This window comes from Dendrobates tinctorius, unplaced genomic scaffold (genome assembly GCF_039654945.1).
Source record: "Dendrobates tinctorius isolate UK_male_01 unplaced genomic scaffold, ASM3965494v1 ptg000016l, whole genome shotgun sequence".
Classification (NCBI taxonomy): Eukaryota; Metazoa; Chordata; class Amphibia; order Anura; family Dendrobatidae; genus Dendrobates; species Dendrobates tinctorius.
The window spans coordinates 4805441-4831834 of NW_027361684.1; the positions used below are offsets into that span (position 1 = coordinate 4805441).

At 52.1% G+C, this 26394-nt stretch overlaps 1 protein-coding gene across 1 annotated transcript in view; it reads right to left on the bottom strand.

Moving 5' to 3' along the window:
- SPATA22 (spermatogenesis associated 22) overlaps positions 1–26394 on the bottom strand; it is a 41643-nt gene that overhangs the window by 11983 nt on the left and 3266 nt on the right. Inside the window, exons 2-4 of the mRNA XM_073565288.1 lie at positions 11145–11282; positions 7016–7076; positions 3389–3704 (exon numbers count right to left, since the gene is read on the bottom strand). Coding sequence (XP_073421389.1) covers positions 3389–3704; positions 7016–7076; positions 11145–11282 — 515 coding nt within the window. The remainder of the gene's footprint in view (positions 1–3388; positions 3705–7015; positions 7077–11144; positions 11283–26394) is intronic.

A 26394-nucleotide genomic window follows, 5' to 3' on the forward strand; every position in this document is an offset into this window, starting at 1 on the left:
AGAGGACTCCCTCCGTGCTTCCCTGAGCCCCCCACAGCAGCGTAATGTTGAGCACTGCTGCAGGGGGCTCTTTCCCTGCAGGTCCCCGGATCCAAGATGGCGACGGGGACCTTCGGAGGCCTGCAGGGAGCTGACTTCCTCAGTGCCTGCAAAGCGCAGGCATGAGCAAGTCTGCGTCTATGCCTGTGACAGATCGCTGATCTGTCACTGTGATCTGTGATGTGACAGATCAGCAATCTGTCACAGGACAGTTATGTCCCCCCTGGGACAATGTAATAAAGTTTAAAAAAATTTTTAAAAAAAGTGTAAAAATAATTTTAAAAAAATTGCTAAATAAATTTAAAAAATATATATAAATATTCCCTAATAAATTCATTTTTTGGAAATAAAAAAAGAAAAAAGACAATAAAAGTACACATATTTGGTATCGCCGCGTCCGTAACGACCCGCCCTATAAAACTGTCCCATTAGTTAACCCCTTTAGCGAACCCCTTAAAAAATAAAAAACGAAGCAAAAAATAATGATTTATTATCATACCGCCGAACAAAAAGTGAAATAACGCGCGATCAAAAAGTCGCATATAAATATCCATGGTACCGCTGAAAACGTCATCTTGTCCCGCAAAAAACGAGCCACCATACAGCATCATCAGCAAAAAAATAAAAAAGTTATAGCTCGCAGAATAAAGCAATGCAAAAATAATTATTTTTTATATAAAATTGTTTTCATTGTATATATAAGCGCCAAAACATAAAAAAACGACCTAAATGAGGTATCGCTGTAACCGTACTGACCCGAAGAATAAAACCGCTTTATCAATTTTACCGCACGCTGAATGGTGTAAACGCACCCCCCAAAAGAAATTCATGAAACGCTGGTTTTTGTTCATTCTGCGTCCCAAAAATCTGAATAAAAAGCGATCAAAAGATGTCACGTGCCCGAAAATGATACCAATAAAAATGTCAACTCGTCCCGCAAAAAATAAGACCTCACATGACTCAGTGGGTCAAAATATGGAAAAATTATAGCTCTCAAAATGTGGTGATGCAAAAACTATTTTTACAATAAAAAGCGTCTTTTAGAGTGCGACAGCTGCCAAACATAAAAACCCGCCTTAAATAGTAAATCAAACCCCCCGTTATCACCCCCTTAGTTAGGGAAAAATAGTAAAATTAAAAGAAAATGTATTTATTTCCATTTTCCCATTAGGGCTAGGGCTGAGATTAGGGTTATGGGTGTGTTGGGGTTAGGGTTGGAATTATAATTGGAGGGTTTCCACTGTTTGGGCACATCAGGTGCTCTCCAAATGCAACATGGCGTCTGATCTCAATTCCAGCCAATTCTGCGTTGAAAAAGTCAAAAGGTGCTCCTTCCCTTCCAAGCTCTGCCATGCGCCCAAACAGTGTTTTACCCCCACATATAGGGTATCAGCCTACTCAGCACAAATTGCAAAACAACTTTTGGGGTCCAATTTCTCCTGTTACCCTTAGGAAAATAAAAAATTGGGGGCAAAAATATCATTTTTATGGAAAAAAGTGATTTTTTTATTTTCACGCCCGGGCGGGGGTTCAAAGTGCTCACCACACATCTAGATAAGTTCCGTGGGGGGTCTAGTTTCCAAAATGGGGTCATTTGTGGGGAGTTTCAATAGTTTAGGTACATCAGGGGCTCTCCAAAGGCAACATGACACCCGCAGACCATTCCATCAAAGTCTGCATTCCAAAACGTCACTACTTCCCTTCCGAGCCCTGACATGTGCCCATACAGTAGTTTTCTCCCACATATGGGGTATCAGCGTACTCAGGACAAATTGGACAACAACTTTTGGGGTCCAATTTCTCCTGGTACCTTTGGGAAAATAAAAAAATTGGTGACTAAAAGATCATGTTTGTGGAAAAATACGAAGCACTGGGGGGTTCAAAGTGCTCACCACACATCTAGATAAGTTCCTTGGGGGGTCTAGTTTCCAAAATGGTGTCATTTGTGGGGGGTTTCCACTGTTTTGGTACATCAGGGGCTTTCCAAACGCGACATGGTGTCCGATCTCAATTCCAGCCAAAAACGTCAAATGGTGCTGCTTCCCTTCCGAGCTCTGCCATGCGCCCAAATAGTGGTTTACCCCCACATGTGGGGTATCAGCGTACTCAGGACAAATTGCACAATAACTTTTAGGGTTCTGTTACCCTTGGGAAAATAAAAATTGAGGGGGAAAAGATCATTTTTGTGGAAAAAATGATTTTTTAATTGTACCACTATACGTTATAAACTTCTGTGAAGCCCTTGTGGGTTCAAAGTTCTCACCACATATCTAGATAAGTTCCTTGGGGGGTCTAGTTTCCAAAATGGGGTCACTTGTGGGGGGTTTCCACTGTTTAGATACATCAGGGGCTTTCCAAACGTGACATGGCGTCCGATCTGAATTCCAGCCAATTTTGCATTGAAAAAGTCAAACGGCGCTCCTTCCCTTCTGAGATCTGCCATGCGCCGAAACAGTGGATCCCCCACATATCAGGTATCAGCGTACTCAGGACAAATTGCACAATAACTTTTCCAGTTCAATTTCTCCTGTTACCCTTGGTAAAATAAAAAAAATTGAACCTGAATTTTTTTTTGTGAAAAAAAGTTAAATGTTCATTTTTTTTTTTAAATATTCAAAAAAATTCCTGTGACGCACCTGAAGGGTTAATAAAGTTCTTGAATGTGGTTTTGAGCACCTTAAGGGGTACAGTTTTTAGAATGGTGTCACTTTTGGGTATTTTCTATCATATAGACCCTTCAAAGTGGCTTCAAATGTGATGTGGTCCGTAAAAATAAAATGGTGTTGCAAAAATGAGAAATCGCTGGTCAACTTTTAACCCTTATAACTTCCTAACAAAAAAAAATTTTGGTTCCAAAATTGAGCTGATGTATAGTAAACATGTGGGAAATGTTATTTATTAAGTTTTTTGTGTGCCGTATCTCTGTGATTTAAGGGCATAAAAATTCAAAGTTGGAAAATTGCGAAATTTTAAAAATTTTCGCCAAATTTACATTTATTTCACAAATAAACGCAAGTTATTTGAATGAAATTTTACCACTAACATGAAGTACAATATGTCACGAGAAAACAGTGTCAGAATCACCGGGATCCATGGAAGCGTTTCAGAGTTATTACCTCATAAAGGGACAGTGGTCAGAATTGTAAAAATTGGCCCGGGAGTTAACGTGCAAACCACCCTTGGTAGTGAAGGGGTTAAGGGGGTCGGCTTATACTCGAGTATATACGGTATATAGTCTTCTGCACCTGCCCTAATGTGTATGGGAGCCTTTCGGTAATTTTTTTTATAGTATGAGGTGATGTTCTTTGGCTCTACTAAGTGTTATCTATTGAAATGGAAATATTTGTACCTGTATCATTTCTTCCTCTGGCATATCAGCAAATGCATTATCTTTGTTCAATTTGATATTACTCTGAAAGAAATATGCAGGCGGTTGCTCTTTTGTTCCTGGTGAAGCAGCACAAGAATAATATGACCTCTTGTAAGATGATACAGATGTCTTCTGAGAGAGCTGCCCTGGTAAATGGGCTTGAAGAGGATACTTCTCATTTAAACTTTGACCTTTCCCACGCTCCATTTGTCCATATTGCTTTTTAGGACCAGAAAGTAAATCTTTACTGAAGTTGGAAAACATATTTTCATTTCTAGGGCAGATATCTGTTGATCTGCAACATGAAAGTGCATTAAACTATTACAGAACACAACATTACGATTACATAAACTGTTTTTTTCGCATTTTACATAATAGCAACAATTTTCTGAAAAGTGATTTTAAAGGATCTTAATAGCAGCTTATTTGTACATCACTTATCTTATTTTGGTTGCAAGAACCTGAATCTTTACATAACATTTTGGTGTAAATCTTACAACATCACATGAACAATGAAGTGACATTTTAGACTACAAAATATGCAGTTTGGCTCAGGTGTGTGGGGTATTATTTAAAGGGGTCCTGTGTGGAATTGTTTGTGAAAGCTGGCAATTCTTAAAAGGAATTCCACACAGTTTCTGCACTGGCTACACCACTGAGCAGGTACCAGAGAACGCTTTTGTCCATTCACCCCTATACAGGTAACTGGACTTCCCCTCAAAGATCTGTTCCTTGAAAGAGTGGCTGCTGGCTAGTGAAACAGTCAGGGAAGCAAAGACAAAATCAAAAGGAAAGGACAAGGTCAGGAGGAGGTTTGAGGTCAAAACTAGTGGGATAGAACCAAAGACAAAATTAGCAGACAGAGAGGGTCTAAGGCAGTGGCAGCGAACCTATGGCACGTGTGCCATAGGGGCACGCAGAGCCCTCCCGGTGGGCATGCACGCCATCTTCTCAGGACTACAAGACAGCGAGGGAGGGGGAGCGTCGGAGCAGCGGGTCACAGGAGGCAGGAGCCGGCTGCTGCGGCTAACTCCTGTGCTCACTGTTAAAAAGAAATGAATATTCACTGCACTGGCTGCTCTTATAACTAGCACAGTTTCAGCTGCAGCAGCCGGCTTCCAGCAGCTGCCGGGCTATCATGGGTGCCCACTCAGTAAGGTAATGAATATTCACCTTCTCTCCACTCCCATAGGCGTGGAGAGAGGTGAATATTCATTACCTTAATGAGCGGGAACATGTGATCGCTCAGCCGCAGAATTGTGGCAAGGCACAGATCTGGCCAAGGTTACAAAAGAATTTCTGCAGTACTCAAGGTTCCTAAGAGCACAAAGACCTCCATAATCCTTAAATGGAAGAAGTTTGGGATCACCATAAGTCTTTCTAGACCTGCCAGTCTAGCCAAACTGAGCAATCGTGGGAGAAGAGCCTTGGTGAGAGAGGTAAAGAAGAACCCCAAGATCACTGTGGCTTAGCTCCACAGATGAAGCAGGGAGATGGGAGAAAGTTCCACAAAATCAACTATCACTGCAGCCCTCCACCAGTCGGACCTTTATGGCAGAGTGGCCCGAAGGACCAGACATATGAAATCCAGCATAGAGTTTGCTAAAAAACACATGAAGGACTCCCAGACTATGAGAAATAAGATTCTCTGGTCTGATGAGACAAAGATAGAACTTTTTGGTGATAATTCTAAGCGCATGTGTGGAGAAAACCAAGCACTGCTCATTACCTGCCCAATACAATCCCAACAGTGAAACATGGTGGTGGCATCATGCTATGGGGGTGGTTTTCAGCTGCAGGGACAGGACGACTGGTTGCAATTGAAGGAAACATGAATGCGGCCAAGTACAGAGATACTTGGATGAAAACCTCTTCCAGAGTGCTCTGGACCTCAGACTTGGCCGAAGGTTCACCTTTCAACAAGACAATGACCCTAAGCACACAGCTAAAATAATAAAGGAGTGGCTTCAGAACAACTCTGTGACCATTCTTGACTGGCTCAGCCAGAGCCCTCACCTAAACCCAATTGAGCATCTCTGAAGAGACATGAAAATTGTCCACCAATGTTCACCATCCAACCTGACGGAACTGGAGAGGATCTGCAAGGTAGCATGGCAGAGGATTCTCAAATCCAGGTGTGAAAAATTTGTTGCATCATTCCCAAGGAGACTCATGGCTGTACTAGCTCAAAAGGGTGCATCTACTCAATACTGAGCAAAAAGTCTGAATACTTGTGACCATGTGATATGTCAGATTTTCTTTTTCAATAAATTTGCAAAAATTTCTACATTTCTGTTTTTTTTCAATCAAGATAGGGTGCAGTTAATGAGAAAAAAATGAACTTTTTTGCATTTACCAAATGGCTGCAATGAAACAAAGAGTAAAATATTTAAAGGGGTCTGAATACTTTCCGTACCCACTGTATATGTGAAAGTTTCATAGAATAGACCTGGGAAATTATACTCACCAGCGATCCCAACAACGATATCAACGTGTCAGGATCATTGGTAAGTCGCTATGTGATCGCTGGTGAGCTGTCAAACAGACAGCTTCACCAGCGATCAGCACAGTGACGCCAAGCGCCCGGCGTCGCTGTGTACGTTAGTTACTAGCGCGCTGATGCAGGGTGCTGGTAACTAAGGTACACATCGGGTATCTAAGGGACGTGCATCCCTTAGATACCTGATGTGTACGTTACCAGCTCCCTGCATCAACGCGCTGGTAACTAACGTACACATCGGGTATCTAAGGGACGCACGTCCCTTAGATACCCGATGTGTACGTTAGTTACCAGCTGATCGCTGGTCTCCCGCAGCGATGTGTGCTGGCCAGCGGGAGACCAGCGACCAAAAAAATGTCCAGGGCTTTCCTACAGCGATACCGGCAGGGGGGCCGGTCGCTGATCGCTGTCACACACAGAGAGATCGATGGTGAGATCGCTGTTACGTCACAAAACTATGATCGCTATGTGTGACGGGGCCCCAAGGGGGGTTTCACAAGGCAGCAATTGCGCCATCGAGCAGATGATAACATCTTAGTTTTTACTAAATGACAATCTGGGTCACTAGCCCACCACCCAGTCATGATGTAGGCACTACCTCCATCATCAGTAACACTAGTTGAGGAGTGACTGATGCATATAACAAAACAAATCCAGCAACTGGCGTTGTGAGAGCCTGGGACTGTGAGGGACATCACACTTAAAGGGCATGTCTGGTATTTTTTTTATTTGGGCTGAGGTTTGAAGAAATAGAAAATAAGTACACCAATAGCCACCCACCACCTCAGATCCAGAACTGCTTTTCTGCTGCTCCTCTGGTCTTCATTAACAGGCTGTAGCATTGATAGCATGACTACAGTGCACAAGACAGCTGCAGCCAATCACTGGGCTCAGCAGCTTGTGTTATCGGCATCACCCCTGAGCTGTAACGTGCTGTGGACACTGCATCAATGCTGCAGCGCTTGACCTGGAAGGGCGAGTATTTGTGTGTTTGTTATTTTCTATGTCTGCAAACCTATCCCAAACAAAAATGTATCATGGACCATGCCTTTAAGTTCTGCTGTCCTCATGTGAATATGTATCATAAAGCCTGATAAACGTCTTACCTAAACTCCAATTTTTTACCAGCATTTTGCAGCTGAGAGATTCGGCTTTCCCAAATAGAGTCTGAATGAGAATATAATAAAAAAGTACACATATCACAGCATTTAAAGTACTCAAAACAGTAGATAAATCACTTTAAAAACGTATGTAAGTCTGCACTGAACCTTATAGACTACATTTTAAAGTTTTTTAAATATTCTGCAATTTTAGGGCCCTGTTCTCACGGTAGGTGAGGGCCCCAGCAGTATAACCTCTAGTAATCGCCTATCCTCAGGAGAATATACCCTTAAGGGCTCATATTCATTTGTAAGAAAAATGGACGAGTGCAATCCGATAAAAAATATTGGATTGCACTCTGGCCAATGTTATTCAATGGGTTACATTTTATCTGCGATTTTTTTCTCAGCTGAAATCATACTGAGAAAAAAAATTGCAGCACGCTGCGATTTGCAGCGTATCTTGAACGGGATTCGCCAATGGGAGCGAGCAAAAAAAATAAATAAAAAAAAAAAAAAAATTGCACAGCACTTGGACCATGCGAGTGCAGTCCGATTTTTACACACCCATGTTCTTTGAAAAGCCGGCAATTCAGCAGCCACGTACAGTAATGTCACATTCGGACCAGACAGAGTAGAAAGATTACATACAGTATATATACATAGAATTGATAGTTATAAAGTTGTCAGTCACATATACAATTAGTACAGTACGTGTGCAGCTTATTTTTCTGAAAAAAGGCGTAGGCTCCCGCTTAATTTTCCAAAACAGCAGAGGGAAAGCCGACGGCTGGGGGAAGGTGTTTTTATAGCTTGGGAAGGGGGTAATTCCCATGAAGCTTCCCAGGCTATTAATATCAGCTCACAGCTCTATATTTAGCCTTTACTGGCTATTAAAATGGGGACCCCCCAAAAAAAAATACAAGACGTAGGGATCCCCTATATTTAATAACCAGTAAAGGCTAGGTAGACAGCTGCATGCTGATATTAATAGCCTAAGAAGGGACCATGGCTATTGCCCCCCCTCCCCGACTAAAAATATCAGCTTTCAGCCACCCTTAGGCTGGAGTCACACACAACGAATGAAAAATCGCTCCGATTTTAACGGTACGAAATCGCACAAAGAATTCTTGTCCAGGGATCCGTCTGTCATCCCATTTTCCGGCGAGGAACCGATTTTATTTGCATCTAAGCATCAAATTGACATCCAATGCCAATGCCTGATGCTCTTTCCTGTTGACCTGGAGAAGTCTTGCGATTTAATCGCAAGTCATACGTTTGGTGCGTTTTCAATGCGATTTTTAATCGCATTCATAGACTTGCATTGTCGAATCCGATCCGAAAATCGGTGACAATCGCAGCATGCTGCGATTGTCTCGGTCCGAGGAACAGATCCGATAAAAAAACGCATGATGGGAGCAGCACCATAGAATAACATTGGGACGAATGCAATGCGATTTTTTATCGCATTGCATTCGTCCGATTTAATCGCTAGTGTGACTCCGGCCTTACACACTCAGAATAAAGTCCTTTCATTGAAACAATGACAGATTCCTTTTATCAATCTTAACCCCTTAATGACAGCCAATACGTCTTTTTACTGACCTGAGATATAAAAGAATAGCATCCCCATACAGGTGACAATCACATCATGTCCTTTCTATCGCGCCTGCGTGGACGCGCAGCCAGAGATCCCGCCCCGCAGTCTCTTCTGATTTATTCACACTGTGGGGCTGGGAATCTTGGGCATGCGCAGTAGTTCTCTGCTGCTCTCCCTCAAATCCCTCCACCTCTTTCCTACTGTGCAGCGTCATAGGAATCGGCAGCTCATCAGTAATTCCTATGACGCTGCACAGTAGGAAAGAGGCTGATGGATTTGAGGGAGAGCCGCAAAGAACTACTGCGCATGCCCAAGATTCCCAGCCCCACAGTGTGAATAAATCAGAAGAGGCTGCGGGGCGGGATATCTGGCCGTGCGTCCACGCAGGCACGATAGATGATGTGATGTCAGAGCACGGGCAGCGATAACTGAGCATGCCCAAGAAAATATAGTACAGCGCAGGCGCCAGGATTTGAAATGAACGCTGAGGAGACGGAGCAAAGACTGAAGGAGGAAATGACTGATAGATGTGAGGCGTCTGTGTCCGAGGGGGAAAGACCTGCCCCCCGGACAAACTTCAGGTATGTCTGACAAATTTTAAAAACGCTTATTTCTGCGGTGGAGGGGACGCTAAATAAAAGAGCCACCTTGACAGAATGCAGCACTAGTGCTGCACAAGGTGGCTCTTTTACTTAAAACCCGCATGGGGGGGGTGACAGGTTCCCTTTAAGTATACAGCTGTGAGTTGCTATTAATAGCCTGGGAAGCTCCATGGGTATTACCGCCTTCCCATGCTATAAACATGAGCCCCCAGTAGTTGGTTTTCCCTTTGCTGGTTTGGAAAATTAATCCTGGAGCCCACGCCATTTTTTTCAGAAAAATAATCATTAATTAAATACATGCCAAGTAAACTGCACATGCACTGCACTAATCATAGATATAAAGATGTCAGTCATATATATCTATTCTATGCGCATATACTGTATGTAGTCTATCTATTCTGTCGGGTCCCGCTGTGATTTTATTGTAAGCGGCTGCTGAATTGCCGGCTTTTCATCTATCCATCTCTATACATATGTGTGTGTTTTGAAGAATATTTCCTTTGAAAACTATGTGTAAATGACAGAGCTGGAGTCCTGGGTTCAAATCCTACCAGGGACATCTGCAAGGAGTTTGTATGTTCTCCCCGTGTTTGTGTGGGTTTCCTCCGGGTAGGGAATCTAGGGAATTTAGATTGTGAGCCCCATCAGGGACAGCGATGATAATGTGTGCAAACTGTAAAGCGCTGAATATGTTGGTGCTATATAAAAATAAATATTATTACGCTAAAATCGCATTGCAATCAAATATCAATCGCACTGCATTCGGATGTAAATTGGATGCTAGATATGAAAAATTGGATTCAGGGGGGGCCTGAAGGGGGACTCTTCAAGTGGTGCTCTGCTTAGGTATTCAGAATGCAGACTGCTGCCAGGTGCAGGCAGCGCCATCTTGGAGGATTTTTTTTTTTCCTTTTCCAGCAAGATGGTGCCACCAGTGCATGTGCAGTAGCAGTTATTGGATCACCTATATGCACCGATAGCTGCTACTGCGCAGGAGCCAATTTAAAAAGGATTTTTTTTTCTATCAGAATAACATAAACCACATTTACTATTGGGACATTAAACAAGCAATTATGGTGCAGAGCTGGTGCCATGGCTGGCACCAGCCTGCAGAAGGTTTTTTTTTCTTCAGTATGTACAGATAGATGTTCATTATGCAAACTAAGGGGTAGGTCGGGATCAGTGACCTGTCAGCAGGCTGCATTATTAATACCTAAGTAAGGCCTGTTTCACACTTCAGTTTTTTGTGTCAGTCAAAATCCGCCAAAAAGGCGGATAGCGGATCCGTTATTAACTGATGTGAACGGATGCCACCGGATCCGTTTTTTTGACGAGAGAGAGAGAGAGAATTTTTTTCGCCCGCCAGAAAGAATTTCAGGGTTAGATTCCCGGCTGACTTCCTTTCTCTGGGCATGCGCACTGTAAAATGTGGATCCTGCAGCAAAAAAAACGTTGCAGGGTCCGTCCAGGCATGTCGGCAGATCCGAAAAAAATTTGGCAGACCGCAAAAAAACGGATCCAACGGATGGCCATCCGTCAAGATCCGCCGGTAATGCAACTCAATGAGGAAAAAAAAGGATCCGCCAAAAAAAATGGCGGATCCGTTTTTTTCAAAAACCGGCGGATTTTGACTGATGGTCAAAAACGGAAGTGTGAAACAGGCCTAAGCAGAGCACCACATAAAGACGCCCCACAAGCATATCATTAACTCAAAGCTGAAAATAAAGGTTAAACAACAATAACCACAAGACGGATTTCATTAACCAAGGTATCATTTTAATCAGTATAACGGCGCCGACCTGACACTGTCTATAGGTTACTCTGCACAATCTTGCTGACAGGTTCCCTTTACGTAATTGCTATTTATGAGCCAAACATTAGACGCATGTCCTGTTCATAGATCGCTGATACGTGCAGTAAATGCTCAAATCACCTGTTAGCAGAGAAGGTAAAAGAAAACTTTCGTGGACTGGATGAGCCTCATCAGAAGTCAGCTCTTTTATGTGAGGAACTGAGGTGAGAGGCTGCCTATTCCTTTTGTTCTGGTTGAACATAGGCACTGGAAGACAGGCTGCAGAAGAAGGGAGAAACTTTTTTGGGTAGGAAGAAAAAACTCAGAACTTTTATCAATATATGCCATCCTGGTATCAGTTTTTACATCCATATGACAGCTCCACAGCATCAGTTTTTTACACATCAAAAGTAACAACTGGGCTATTTTTTTTTTAATTAATTTTTGCACTTTTCATTTTTTCCTTCCCTTGTTCCAAGAGGCATAACTTTTTTTTATTTTTCTATTAACATAGTTAAATGTTTTTTATTTTCCAGGACATGTTGCAGTTTTGCAGTTCACCATTTATTTTATCGCACAATGTACTGAAAAAACAGAGAAAAAAATCTAAATGAGATGAAATGGTGAAAAAAATTGCAATTCTACCACATTTTTTGTGTGTTTATGGCATTCATTGCACAGTAAAAATTACCTAGAAAAATGATTCTCCAGGTCAGTACAATTACAGCAATAGCAAACTTTTCTAAAAAAAAAAAAAAATTCTATTTAAGTGGGGAAAAAAAAACAAAACAGAAGTTTTTAAGAATAATATAATGTGGTTTCTGATTTTTTTTCCAAGGTCTGTAGTGTTTTTACTTTTGCGTTTCTTGAGCTGTGTGAGGGTTTATTTTTTTTTCCCAGTGAATGGCCATTTTTTTTATTAAACCATCCTGGAATAAATATGTTTTGCTCACTTCTTATTGCATTTTTTTAGGGAAGTGTAGCGTCTGAAAAATTGCGCAAAATCTAAATTACAAGTTCTGAATTATTTTAACCACTAAAATAGAAAATAAAACAATGTCACCAGTCTGGCCTTCCCATCATGCTCTGACCTGGAGGTGGTGTCACTAGACTGGCTTCCCCATAATGTCCTCTACTGGAGGTGGTGTCACCAGTGTGGCCTCCCCATCATGTCCTCTCCTGGAGGTGGTGTCATCAGTCTGGTCTCCCCATCATGTCCTCTTCTGGAGGTCCTGTCACCAGTCTGGCCTCCCCTGGAGGTGGTGTCACCAATCTGGCCTCCCCATCATATCCTCTCCTGGAGATGTTGTCACCAGTCTGGCCTCCCCATCATGTCATCTCCTGGAGATCCTGTCACCAGTCTGGCCTCCCCATCATGTCCTCTACTGGAGGTAGAGTCACCAGTCTGGCCTCCCCATCATATCCTCTCCTGGAGATGGTGTCACCAGTCTGGCCTTCCCATCATGTCCTCTCTTGGAGGTCCTGTCACCAGTCTGGCCTCCCCATCATGTCCTCTCCTGGAGGTTCTGTCACCAGTCTGGCCTCCCCATCATGTCCTGTCCTGAGGTGGTGTCACCAATCTGACCTCCCCATCATGTCCTCTCTTGGAGGTCCTGTCATCAGTCTGGCCTCCCCATCATGTCCTCTCCTGGAGGTCCTGTCACCAGTCTGGCCTCCCCATCATGTCCTGTCCTGGAGGTGGTGTCACCAGTCTGGTCTCCCCATCATGTCCTCTCTTGGAGGTCCTGTCATAAGTCTGGCCTCCCCATCATGTCCTCTCCTGGAGGTGGTGTCACCAGTCTGGCCTCCCCATCATGTCCTCTCCTGGAGGTCCTGTCACCAGTCTGGCCTCCCAATCATGTCCTCTCCTGGAGGTCCTGTCACCAGTCTGGCCTCCCCATCATGTCCTCTCCTGGAGGTCCTGTCACCAGTCTGGCCTCCCCATCATGTCCTCTCCTGGAGGTGGTGTCACCAGTTTGGCCTCCCCATTATGTCCTCTCCTGGAGGTGGTGTCACCAGTCTGGCCTCCCCATTATGTCCTCTCCTGGAGGTCCTGTCACCAGTCTGGCCTCCCCATCATGTCCTCTCCTGGAGGTCCTGTCACCAGTCTGGCCTCCCCATCATGTCCTCTCCTGGAGGTCCTGTCACCAGTCTGGCCTCCCCATCATGTCCTCTCCTGGAGGTGGTGTCACCAGTCTGGCCTCCCCATCATGTCCTCTCCTGGAGGTCCTGTCACCAGTCTGGCCTCCCCATCATGTCCTCTCCTGGAGGACCCGTCACCAGTCTGGCCACCCCATCATGTCCTCTCCTGGAGGTCCCGTCACCAGTCTGGCCTCCCAATCATGTCCTCTCCTGGAGGTCCCGTCACCAGTCTGGCCTACCCATCATGTCCTCTCCTGGAGGTCCTGTCACCAGTCTGGCCTCCCCATCATGTCCTCTCCTGGAGGTCCTCTCACCAGTCTGGCCTCCCCATCATGTCCTCTCCTGGAGGTGGTGTCACCAGTCTGGCCACCCCATCATGTCCTCTCCTGGAGGTCCTGTCACAAGTCTGGCCTACCCATCATGTCCTCTACTGGAGGTCCTGTCACCAGTCTGGCCACCACATCATGTCCTCTCCTGGAGGTCCTGTCACCAGTCTGAGCTCCCCATCATGTCCTCTCCTGGAGGTGGTGTCACCAGTCTGACCTCCCCATCATGTCCTCTCCTGGAGGTCCTGTCACCAGTCTGGCCTCCCAATCATGTCCTCTCCTGGAGGTCCCGTCACCAGTCTGGCCTACCCATCATGTCCTCTCCTGGAGGTCCTGTCACCAGTCTGGCCTCCCCATCATGTCCTCTCCTGGAGGTCCTGTCACCAGTCTGGCCTCCCCATCATGTCCTCTCCTGGAGGTCCTGTCACCAGTCTGGCCTCCCCATCATGTCCTCTCCTGGAGGTGGTGTCACCAGTCTGGCCACCCCATCATGTCCTCTCCTGAAGGTGGTATCACCAGTCTGGCCTCCCCATCATGTCCTCTCCTGGAGGTCCTGTCACCAGTCTGGCCTCCCCATCATGTCCTCTCCTGGAGGTCCTGTCACCAGTCTGGCCTCCCCATCATGTCCTCTCCTGGAGGCCCCGTCACCAGTCTGGCCACCCCATCATGTCCTCTCCTGGAGGTCCGGTCACCAGTCTGGCCTCCCCATCATGTCCTCTCCTGGAGGTCCTGTCATCAGTCTGGCCACCCCATCATGTCCTCTCCTGGAGGTCCTGTCACCAGTCTGGGCTCCCCATCATGTCCTCTCCTGGAGGTGGTGTCACCAGTCTGACCTCCCCATCATGTCCTCTCCTGGAGGTCCTGTCACCAGTCTGGCCTCCCCATCATGTCCTCTCCTGGAGGTCCCGTCACCAGTCTGGCCTCCCCATCATGTCCTCTCCTGGAGATCCGGTCACCAGTCTGGCCACCCCATCATGCCCTCTCCTGGAGGTCCTGTCACCAGTCTGGCCACCCCATCATGTCCTTCATGTCCTCTCCTGGAGGTCTCGTCACCAGTCTGGCCTACCCATCATGTCCTCTCCTGGAGGTCCTGTCACCAGTCTGGCCTCCCCATCATGTCCTCTCCTGGAGGTCCTGTCACCAGTCTGGCCACCCCATCATGTCCTCTCCTGGAGGTGGTGACACCAGTCTGGCCACCCCATCATGTCCTCTCCTGGAGGTCCTGTCACCAGTCTGGCCTCCCCATCATGCCCTCTCCTGGAGGTGGTGTCACCAGTCTGACCTCCCCATCATGTCCTCTCCTGGAGGTCCTGTCACCAGTCTGGCCTCCCCATCATGTCCTCTCCTGGAGGTCCCGTCACCAGTCTGGCCTACCCATCATGTCCTCTCCTGGAGGTCCTATCACCAGTCTGGACACCCCATCATGTCCTCTCCTGGAGGTCCTGTCACCAGTCTGGCCACCCCATCATGTCCTCTCCTGGAGATGGTGTCACCAGTCTGTCCACCCCATCATGTCCTCTCCTGGAGGTCCTGTCACCAGTCTGGCCACCCCATCATGTCCTCTCCTGGAGGTCCTGTCAGTCTGCCTCCCCATCATGTCCTCTCCTGGAGGTCCTGTCACCAGTCTGGCCACCCCATCATGTCCTCTCCTGGAGGTGGTGTCACCAATCTGGCCTCCCCATCATGTCCTCTCCTGGAGGTCCTGTCACCAGTCTGGCCTCCCCATCATGTCCTCTCCTGGAGGTCCTGTCACCAGTCTGGCCACCCCATCATGTCCTCTCCTGGAGGTGGTGTCACCAGTCTGGCCACCCCATCATGTCCTCTCATGGAGGTCCTGTCACCAGTCTGGCCTCCCCATCATGTCCTCTCCTGGAGGTCCTGTCACCAGTCTGGCCACCCCATCATGTCCTCTCCTGGAGGTGGCGTCACCAGTCTGGCCTCCCCATCATGTCCTCTCCTGGAGGTCCTGTCACCAGTCTGGCCTCCCCATCATGTCCTCTCCTGGAGGTCCTGTCACCAGTCTGGCCTCCCCATCATGTCCTCTCCTGGAGGTCCTGTCACCAGTCTGGCCTCCCCATCCTGTCCTCTCCTGGAGGTCCTGTCACCAGTCTGGCCTCCCCATCATGTCCTCTCCTGGAGATCCTGTCACCAGTCTGGCCTCCCCATCATGTCCTCTCCTGGAGGCTCTGTCACCAGTCTGGCCTCCCCATCATGTCCTCTCCTGGAGGTCCTGTCACCAGTCTGGCCTCCCCATCATGTCCTCTCCTGGAGGTCCTGTCACCAGTCTGGCCACCCCATCATGTCATCTCCTGGAGGTGGTGTCACCAGTCTGGCCTCCCCATCATGTCCTCTCCTGGAGGTCCTGTCACCAGTCTGGCCTCCCCATCATGTCCTCTCCTGGAGGTCCTGTCACCAGTCTGGCCTCCCCATCATGTCCTCTCCTGGAGGTCCTGTCACCAGTCTGGCCTCCCCATCATGTCCTCTTCTGGAGGTCCTGTCACCAGTCTGGCCTTCCCATCATGTCCTCTCCTGGAGGTCCTGTCACCAGTCTGGCCTCCCCATCATTTCCTCTCCTGGAGGTCCTGTCACCAGTCTGGCCTCCCCATCATGTCCTCTCCTGGAGTTCCTGTCACCAGTCTGGCCTCCCCATCATGTCCTCTCCTGGAGGTCCTGTCACCAGTCTGGCCACCCCATCATGTCCTCTCCTGGAGGTGGTGTCACCAGTCTGGCCTCCCCATCATGTCCTCTCCTGGAGGTCCTGTCACCAGTCTGGCCTCCCCATCATGTCCTCTCCTGGAGGTCCTGTCACCAGTCTGGCCTCCCCATCATGTCCTCTCCTGGAGGTCCTGTCACCAGTCTGGCCTCCCCATCATTTCCTCTCCTGGAGGTCCTGTCACCAGTCTGGCCTCCCCATCATGTCCTCCCCTGGAGGTCCTGTCACCAGTCTGGCCACCCCATCATGTCCTCTCCTGGAGGTGGTGTCACCAGTCTGGCCTCCCCATCATGTCCTCTCCTGGAGGTGGTGTCACCAGTCTGGCCTCCCCATCATGTCCTCTCCTGGAGGTCCTGTCACCAGTCTGGCCTCCCCATCATGTCCTCTCCTGGAGGTCCTGTCACCAGTCTGGTCTCCCCATCATGTGCTCTCCTGGAGGTCCTGTCACCAGTCTGGCCTCCCCATCATGTCCTCTCCTGGAGGTCCTGTCACCAGTCTGGCCTCCCCATCATGTCCTCTCCTGGAGGTCCTGTCACCAGTCTGGCCTCCCCATCATTTCCTGTCCTGGAGGTCCTGTCACCAGTCTGGCCACCCCATCATGTCCTCTCCTGGAGGTCCCGTCACCAGTCTGGCCTACCCATCATGTCCTCTCCTGGAGGTCCTGTCACCAGTCTGGCCACCCCATCATGTCCTCTGCTGGAGGTGGTGTCACCAGTCTGGCCACCCCATCATGTCCTCTCCTGGAGGTCCTGTCACCAGTCTGGCCACCCCATCATGTCCTCTCCTGGAGGTCCTGTCACCAGTCTGGCCAACCCATCATGTCCTCTCCTGGAGGTGGTGTCACCAGTCTGGCCACCCCATCATGTCCTCTCCTGGAGGTGGTGTCACCAGTCTGGCCTCCCCATCATGTCCTCTCCTGGAGGTCCTGTCACCAGTCTGGCCTCCCCATCATGTCCTCTCCTGAAGGTCCTGTCACCAGTCTGGCCTCCCCATCATGTCCTCTCCTGGAGGTCCCGTCACCAGTCTGGCCTACCCATCATGTCCTCTCCTGGAGGTCCTATCACCAGTCTGGCCACCCCATCACGTCCTCTCCTGGAGGTCCCGTCACCAGTCTGGCCACCCCATCATGTCCTCTCCTGGAGGTCCTGTCACCAGTCTGGCCTCCCCATCATGTCCTCTCCTGGAGGTCCTGTCACCAGTCTGGCCTCCCCATCATGTCTTCTACTGGAGGTGGTGTCACCAGTCTGACCTCCCCATCATGACCTCTCCTGGAGGTCCTGTCACCAGTCTGGCCACCCCATCATGTCCTCTCCTGGAGGTCCCGTCACCAGTCTGGCCTACCCATCATGTCCTCTCCTGGAGGTCCTGTCACCAGTCTGGCCACCCCATCATGTCCTCTCCTGGAGTTGGTGTCACCAGTCTGGCCTCCCCATCATGTCCTCTCCTGGAGGTCCTGTCACCAGTCTGGCCTCCTCATCATGTCCTCTCCTGGAGGTCCTGTCACCAGTCTGGCCACCCCATCATGTCCTCTCCTGGAGGTCCGGTCACCAGTCTGGCCTCCCCATCATGTCCTCTCCTGGAGGTCCCGTCACCAGTCTGGCCTACCCATCATGTCCTCTCCTGGAGGTCCTGTCACCAGTCTGGCCACCCCATCATGTCCTCTCCTGGAGGTGGTGTCACCAGTCTGGCCTCCCCATCATGTCCTCTCCTGGAGGTCCTGTCACCAGTCTGGCCTCCCCATCATGTCCTCTCCTGGAGGTCCTGTCACCAGTCTGGCCACCCCATCATGTCCTCTCCTGGAGGTCCGGTCACCAGTCTGGCCTCCCCATCATGTCCTCTCCTGGAGGTCCTATCACCAGTCTGGCCACCCCATCATGTCCTCTCCTGGAGGTCCTATCACCAGTCTGGCCAGCCCATCATGTCCTCTCCTGGAGGTCCTGTCACCAGTCTGGCCACCCCATCATGTCCTCTCCTGGAGGTGCTGTCACCAGTCTGGCCTCCCCATCATGTCCTCTCCTGGAGGTCCTGTCACCAGTCTGGCCTCCCCATCATGTCTTCTCCTGGAGGTGGTGTCACCAGTCTGACCTCCCCATCATGACCTCTCCTGGAGGTCCTGTCACCAGTCTGGCCTCCCCATCATGTCCTCTCCTGGAGGTCCCGTCACCAGTCTGGCCTACCCATCATGTCCTCTCCTGGAGGTCCTATCACCAGTCTGGCCTCCCCATCATGTCCTCTCCTGGAGGCTCTGTCACCAGTCTGGCCTCCCCATCATGTCCTCTCCTGGAGGTCCTGTCACCAGTCTGGCCTCCCCATCATGTCCTCTCCTGGAGGTCCTGTCACCAGTCTGGCCACCCCATCATGTCCTCTCCTGGAGGTCCTGTCACCAGTCTGGCCTCCCCATCATGTCCTCTCCTGGAGGTCCTGTCACCAGTCTGGCCTCCCCATCATGTCTTTTCCTGGAGGTGGTGTCACCAGTCTGACCTCCCCATCATGACCTCTCCTGGAGGTCCTGTCACCAGTCTGGCCTCCCCATCATGTCCTCTCCTGGAGGTCCTGTCACCAGTCTGGCCTCCCCATCATGTCCTCTCCTGGAGATCCTGTCATCAGTCTGGCCTCCCCATCATGTCCTCTCCTGGAGGCTCTGTCACCAGTCTGGCCTCCCCATCATGTCCTCTCCTGGAGGTCCTGTCACCAGTCTGGCCTCCCCATCATGTCCTCTCCTGGAGGTCCTGTCACCAGTCTGGCCACCACATCATGTCATCTCCTGGAGGTGGTGTCACCAGTCTGGCCTCCCCATCATGTCCTCTCCTGGAGGTGGTGTCACCAGTCTGGCCTCCCCATCATGTCCTCTCCTGGAGGTCCTGTCACCAGTCTGGCCTCCCCATCATGTCCTCTCCTGGAGGTCCTGTCACCAGTCTGGTCTCCCCATCATGTCCTCTCCTGGAGGTCCTGTCACCAGTCTGGCCTCCCCATCATGTCCTCTCCTGGAGGTCCTGTCACCAGTCTGGCCTCCCCATCATGTCCTCTCCTGGAGGTCCTGTCACCAGTCTGGCCTCCCCATCATTTCCTGTCCTGGAGGTCCTGTCACCAGTCTGGCCACCCCATCATGTCCTCTCCTGGAGGTCCCGTCACCAGTCTGGCCTACCCATCATGTCCTCTCCTGGAGGTCCTGTCACCAGTCTGGCCACCCCATCATGTCCTCTGCTGGAGGTGGTGTCACCAGTCTGGCCACCCCATCATGTCCTCTCCTGGAGGTCCTGTCACCAGTCTGGCCACCCCATCATGTCCTCTCCTGGAGGTCCTGTCACCAGTCTGGCCAACCCATCATGTCCTCTCCTGGAGGTGGTGTCACCAGTCTGGCCACCCCATCATGTCCTCTCCTGGAGGTGGTGTCACCAGTCTGGCCTCCCCATCATGTCCTCTCCTGGAGGTCCTGTCACCAGTCTGGCCTCCCCATCATGTCCTCTCCTGAAGGTCCTGTCACCAGTCTGGCCTCCCCATCATGTCCTCTCCTGGAGGTCCCGTCACCAGTCTGGCCTACCCATCATGTCCTCTCCTGGAGGTCCTATCACCAGTCTGGCCACCCCATCATGTCCTCTCCTGGAGGTCCCGTCACCAGTCTGGCCACCCCATCATGTCCTCTCCTGGAGGTCCTGTCACCAGTCTGGCCTCCCCATCATGTCCTCTCCTGGAGGTCCTGTCACCAGTCTGGCCTCCCCATCATGTCTTCTCCTGGAGGTGGTGTCACCAGTCTGACCTCCCCATCATGACCTCTCCTGGAGGTCCTGTCACCAGTCTGGCCACCCCATCATGTCCTCTCCTGGAGGTCCCGTCACCAGTCTGGCCTACCCATCATGTCCTCTCCTGGAGGTCCTGTCACCAGTCTGGCCACCCCATCATGTCCTCTCCTGGAGGTGGTGTCACCAGTCTGGCCTCCCCATCATGTCCTCTCCTGGAGGTCCTGTCACCAGTCTGGCCTCCTCATCATGTCCTCTCCTGGAGGTCCTGTCACCAGTCTGGCCACCCCATCATGTCCTCTCCTGGAGGTCCGGTCACCAGTCTGGCTTCCCCATCATGTCCTCTCCTGGAGGTCCCGTCACCAGTCTGGCCTACCCATCATGTCCTCTCCTGGAGGTCCTGTCACCAGTCTGGCCACCCCATCATGTCCTCTCCTGGAGGTGGTGTCACCAGTCTGGCCTCCCCATCATGTCCTCTCCTGGAGGTCCTGTCACCAGTCTGGCCTCCCCATCATGTCCTCTCCTGGAGGTCCTGTCACCAGTCTGGCCACCCCATCATGTCCTCTCCTGGAGGTCCGGTCACCAGTCTGGCCTCCCCATCATGTCCTCTCCTGGAGGTCCTATCACCAGTCTGGCCACCCCATCATGTCCTCTCCTGGAGGTCCTATCACCAGTCTGGCCAGCCCATCATGTCCTCTCCTGGAGGTCCTGTCACCAGTCTGGCCACCCCATCATGTCCTCTCCTGGAGGTGCTGTCACCAGTCTGGCCTCCCCATCATGTCCTCTCCTGGAGGTCCTGTCACCAGTCTGGCCTCCCCATCATGTCTTCTCCTGGAGGTGGTGTCACCAGTCTGACCTCCCCATCATGACCTCTCCTGGAGGTCCTGTCACCAGTCTGGCCTCCCCATCATGTCCTCTCCTGGAGGTCCCGTCACCAGTCTGGCCTACCCATCATGTCCTCTCCTGGAGGTCCTATCACCAGTCTGGCCTCCCCATCATGTCCTCTCCTGGAGGCTCTGTCACCAGTCTGGCCTCCCCATCATGTCCTCTCCTGGAGGTCCTGTCACCAGTCTGGCCTCCCCATCATGTCCTCTCCTGGAGGTCCTGTCACCAGTCTGGCCACCCCATCATGTCCTCTCCTGGAGGTCCTGTCACCAGTCTGGCCTCCCCATCATGTCCTCTCCTGGAGGTCCTGTCACCAGTCTGGCCTCCCCATCATGTCTTTTCCTGGAGGTGGTGTCACCAGTCTGACCTCCCCATCATGACCTCTCCTGGAGGTCCTGTCACCAGTCTGGCCTCCCCATCATGTCCTCTCCTGGAGGTCCTGTCACCAGTCTGGCCTCCCCATCATGTCCTCTCCTGGAGATCCTGTCATCAGTCTGGCCTCCCCATCATGTCCTCTCCTGGAGGCTCTGTCACCAGTCTGGCCTCCCCATCATGTCCTCTCCTGGAGGTCCTGTCACCAGTCTGGCCTCCCCATCATGTCCTCTCCTGGAGGTCCTGTCACCAGTCTGGCCACCACATCATGTCATCTCCTGGAGGTGGTGTCACCAGTCTGGCCTCCCCATCATGTCCTCTCCTGGAGGTCCTGTCACCAGTCTGGCCTCCCCATCATGTCCTCTCCTGGAGGTCCTGTCACCAGTCTGGCCTCCCCATCATGTCCTCTCCTGGAGGTCCTGTCACCAGTCTGGCCTCCCCATCATGTCCTCTTCTGGAGGTCCTGTCACCAGTCTGGCCTTCCCATCATGTCCTCTCCTGGAGGTCCTGTCACCAGTCTGGCCTCCCCATCATTTCCTCTCCTGGAGGTCCTGTCAACAGTCTGGCCTCCCCATCATGTCCTCTCCTGGAGTTCCTGTCACCAGTCTGGCCTCCCCATCATGTCCTCTCCTGGAGGTCCTGTCACCAGTCTGGCCACCCCATCATGTCCTCTCCTGGAGGTGGTGTCACCAGTCTGGCCTCCCCATCATGTCCTCTCCTGGAGGTCCTGTCACCAGTCTGGCCTCCCCATCATGTCCTCTCCTGGAGGTCCTGTCACCAGTCTGGCCTCCCCATCATGTCCTCTCCTGGAGGTCCTGTCACCAGTCTGGCCTCCCCATCATGTCCTCTCCTGGAGGTCCTGTCACCAGTCTGGCCTCCCCATCATTTCCTCTCCTGGAGGTCCTGTCACCAGTCTGGCCTCCCCATCATGTCCTCCCCTGGAGGTCCTGTCACCAGTCTGGCCACCCCATCATGTCCTCTCCTGGAGGTGGTGTCACCAGTCTGGCCTCCCCATCATGTCCTCTCCTGGAGGTGGTGTCACCAGTCTGGCCTCCCCATCATGTCCTCTCCTGGAGGTGGTGTCACCAGTCTGGCCTCCCCATTATGTCCTCTCCTGGAGGTCCTGTCACCAGTCTGGCCTCCCCATCATGTCCTCTCCTGGAGGTCCTGTCACCAGTCTGGCCACCCCATCATGTCCTCTCCTGGAGGTCCCGTCACCAGTCTGGCCTACCCATCATGTCCTCTCCTGGAGGTCCTGTCACCAGTCTGGCCACCCCATCATGTCCTCTCCTGGAGGTGGTGTCACCAGTCTGGCCACCCCATCATGTCCTCTCCTGGAGGTCCTGTCACCAGTCTGGCCACCCCATCATGTCCTCTCCTGGAGGTCCTGTCACCAGTCTGGCCTACCCATCATGTCCTCTCCTGGAGGTGGTGTCACCAGTCTGGCCACCCCATCATGTCCTCTCCTGGAGGTGGTGTCACCAGTCTGGCCACCCCATCATGTCCTCTCCTGGCGGTCCTGTCACCAGTCTGGCCTCCCCATCATGTCCTCTCCTGAAGGTCCTGTCACCAGTCTGGCCTCCCCATCATGTCCTCTCCTGGAGGTCCCGTCACCAGTCTGGCTTACCCATCATGTCCTCTCCTGGAGGTCCTATCACCAGTCTGGCCACCCCATCATGTCCTCTCCTGGAGGTCCCGTCACCAGTCTGGCCACCCCATCATGTCCTGTCCTGGAGGTCCCGTCACCAGTCTGGCCTACCCATCATGTCCTCTCCTGGAGGTCCTGTCACCAGTCTGGCCACCCCATCATGTCCTCTCCTGGAGGTGGTGTCACCAGTCTGGCCACCCCATCATGTCCTCTCCTGGAGGTCCTGTCACCAGTCTGGCCACCCCATCATGTCCTCTCCTGGAGGTCCTGTCACCAGTCTGGCCTCCCCATCATGTCCTCTCCTGGAGGTCCTGTCACCAGTCTGGCCACCCCATCATGTCCTCTCCTGTAGCTGGTGTCACCAGTCTGGCCTCCCCATCATGTCCTCTCCTGGAGGTCCTGTCACCAGTCTGGCCTCCCCATCACGTCCTCTCCTGGAGGTCCTGTCACCAGTCTGGCCACCCCATCATGTCCTCTCCTGGAGGTCCGGTCACCAGTCTGGCCTCCCCATCATGTCCTCTCCTGTAGGTGGTGTCACCAGTCTGGCCTCCCCATCATGTCCTCTCCTGGAGGTGGTGTCACCAGTCTGGCCTCCCCATCATGTCCTCTCCTGGAGGTCCTGTCACCAGTCTGGCCTCCCCATCATGTCCTCTCCTGGAGGTCCTGTCACCAGTCTGGCCTCCCCATCATGTCCTCCCCTGGAGGTCCTGTCACCAGTCTGGCCTCCCCATCATGTCCTCTCCTGGAGGTTCTGTCACCAGTCTGGCCTCCCCATCATGTCCTCTCCTGGAGGTCCTGTCATCAGTCTGGCCTCCCCATCATGTCCTCTCCTGGAGGTGGTGTCACCAGTCTGGCCTCCCCATCATGTCCTCTCCTGGAGGTCCTGTCACCAGTCTGGCCTCCCCATCATGTCCTCTCCTGGAGGTCCTGTCACCAGTCTGGCCTCCCCATCATGTCCTCTCCTGGAGGTTCTGTCACCAGTCTGGCCTCCCCATCATGTCCTCTCCTGGAGGTCCTGTCATCAGTCTGGCCTCCCCATCATGTCCTCTCCTGGAGGTCCTGTCACCAGTCTGGCCTCCCCATCATGTCCTCTCCTGGAGGTCCTGTCACCAGTCTGGCCTCCCCATCATGTCCTCTCCTGGAGGTCCTGTCACCAGTCTGGCCTCCCCATCATGTCCTCTCCTGGAGATCCTGTCATCAGTCTGGCCTCCCCATCATGTCCTCTCCTGGAGGCTCTGTCACCAGTCTGGCCTCCCCATCATGTCCTCTCCTGGAGGTCCTGTCACCAGTCTGGCCTCCCCATCATGTCCTCCCCTGGAGGTCCTGTCACCAGTCTGGCCTCCCCATCATGTCCTCTCCTGGAGGTTCTGTCACCAGTCTGGCCTCCCCATCATGTCCTCTCCTGGAGATCCTGTCATCAGTCTGGCTTCCCCATCATGTCCTCTCCTGGAGGCTCTGTCACCAGTCTGGCCTCCCCATCATGTCCTCTCCTGGAGGTCCTGTCACCAGTCTGGCCTCCCCATCATGTCCTCTCCTGGAGGTCCTGTCACCAGTCTGGCCTCCCCATCATGTCCTCTCCTGGAGATCCTGTCATCAGTCTGGCCTCCCCATCATGTCCTCTCCTGGAGGCTCTGTCACCAGTCTGGCCTCCCCATCATGTCCTCTCCTGGAGGCCCTGTCACCAGTCTGGCCTCCCCATCATGTCCTCTCCTGGAGGTCCTGTCACCAGTCTGGCCTCCCCATCATGTCCTCTCCTGGAGGTCCTGTCACCAGTCTGGCCTCCCCATCATGTCCTCTCCTGGAGATCCTGTCATCAGTCTGGCCTCCCCATCATGTCCTCTCCTGGAGGCTCTGTCACCAGTCTGGCCTCCCCATCATGTCCTCTCCTGGAGGTCCTGTCACCAGTCTGGCCTCCCCATCATGTCCTCTCCTGGGGGTCCTGTCACCAGTCTGGCCTCCCCATCATGTCCTCTCCTGGAGGCTCTGTCACCAGTCTGGCCTCCCCATCATGTCCTCTCCTGGAGGCTGTCACCAGTCTGGCCTCCCCATCATGTCCTCTCCTGGAGGCTCTGTCACCAGTCTGGCCTCCCCATCATGTCCTCTCCTGGAGGTCCTGTCACCAGCCTGGCCTCCCCATCATGTCCTCTCCTGGAGGTCCTGTCACCAGTCTGGCCTCCCCATCATGTCCTCTCCTGGAGGTCCTGTCACCAGTCTGGCCTCCCCATCATGTCCTCTCCTGGGGGTCCTGTCACCAGTCTGGCCTCCCCATCATGTCCTCTCCTGGAGGTCCTGTCACCAGTCTGGCCTCCCCATCATGTCCTCTCCTGGAGGTCCTGTCACCAGTCTGGCCTCCCCATCATGTCCTCTCCTGGGGGTCCTGTCACCAGTCTGGCCTCCCCATCATGTCCTCCCCTGGAGGTCCTGTCACCAGTCTGGCCTCCCCATCATGTCCTCTCCTGGAGGTTCTGTCACCAGTCTGGCCTCCCCATCATGTCCTCTCCTGGAGATCCTGTCATCAGTCTGGCCTCCCCATCATGTCCTCTCCTGGAGGCTCTGTCACCAGTCTGGCCTCCCCATCATGTCCTCTCCTGGAGGTCCTGTCACCAGTCTGGCCTCCCCATCATGTCCTCTCCTGGAGGTCCTGTCACCAGTCTGGCCTCCCCATCATGTCCTCTCCTGGAGATCCTGTCATCAGTCTGGCCTCCCCATCATGTCCTCTCCTGGAGGCTCTGTCACCAGTCTGGCCTCCCCATCATGTCCTCTCCTGGAGGCCCTGTCACCAGTCTGGCCTCCCCATCATGTCCTCTCCTGGAGGTCCTGTCACCAGTCTGGCCTCCCCATCATGTCCTCTCCTGGAGGTCCTGTCACCAGTCTGGCCTCCCCATCATGTCCTCTCCTGGAGGTTCTGTCACCAGTCTGGCCTCCCCATCATGTCCTCTCCTGGAGGTCCTGTCATCAGTCTGGCCTCCCCATCATGTCCTCTCCTGGAGGTCCTGTCACCAGTCTGGCCTCCCCATCATGTCCTCTCCTGGAGGTCCTGTCACCAGTCTGGCCTCCCCATCATGTCCTCTCCTGGAGGTCCTGTCACCAGTCTGGCCTCCCCATCATGTCCTCTCCTGGAGATCCTGTCATCAGTCTGGCCTCCCCATCATGTCCTCTCCTGGAGGCTCTGTCACCAGTCTGGCCTCCCCATCATGTCCTCTCCTGGAGGTCCTGTCACCAGTCTGGCCTCCCCATCATGTCCTCCCCTGGAGGTCCTGTCACCAGTCTGGCCTCCCCATCATGTCCTCTCCTGGAGGTTCTGTCACCAGTCTGGCCTCCCCATCATGTCCTCTCCTGGAGATCCTGTCATCAGTCTGGCTTCCCCATCATGTCCTCTCCTGGAGGCTCTGTCACCAGTCTGGCCTCCCCATCATGTCCTCTCCTGGAGGTCCTGTCACCAGTCTGGCCTCCCCATCATGTCCTCTCCTGGAGGTCCTGTCACCAGTCTGGCCTCCCCATCATGTCCTCTCCTGGAGATCCTGTCATCAGTCTGGCCTCCCCATCATGTCCTCTCCTGGAGGCTCTG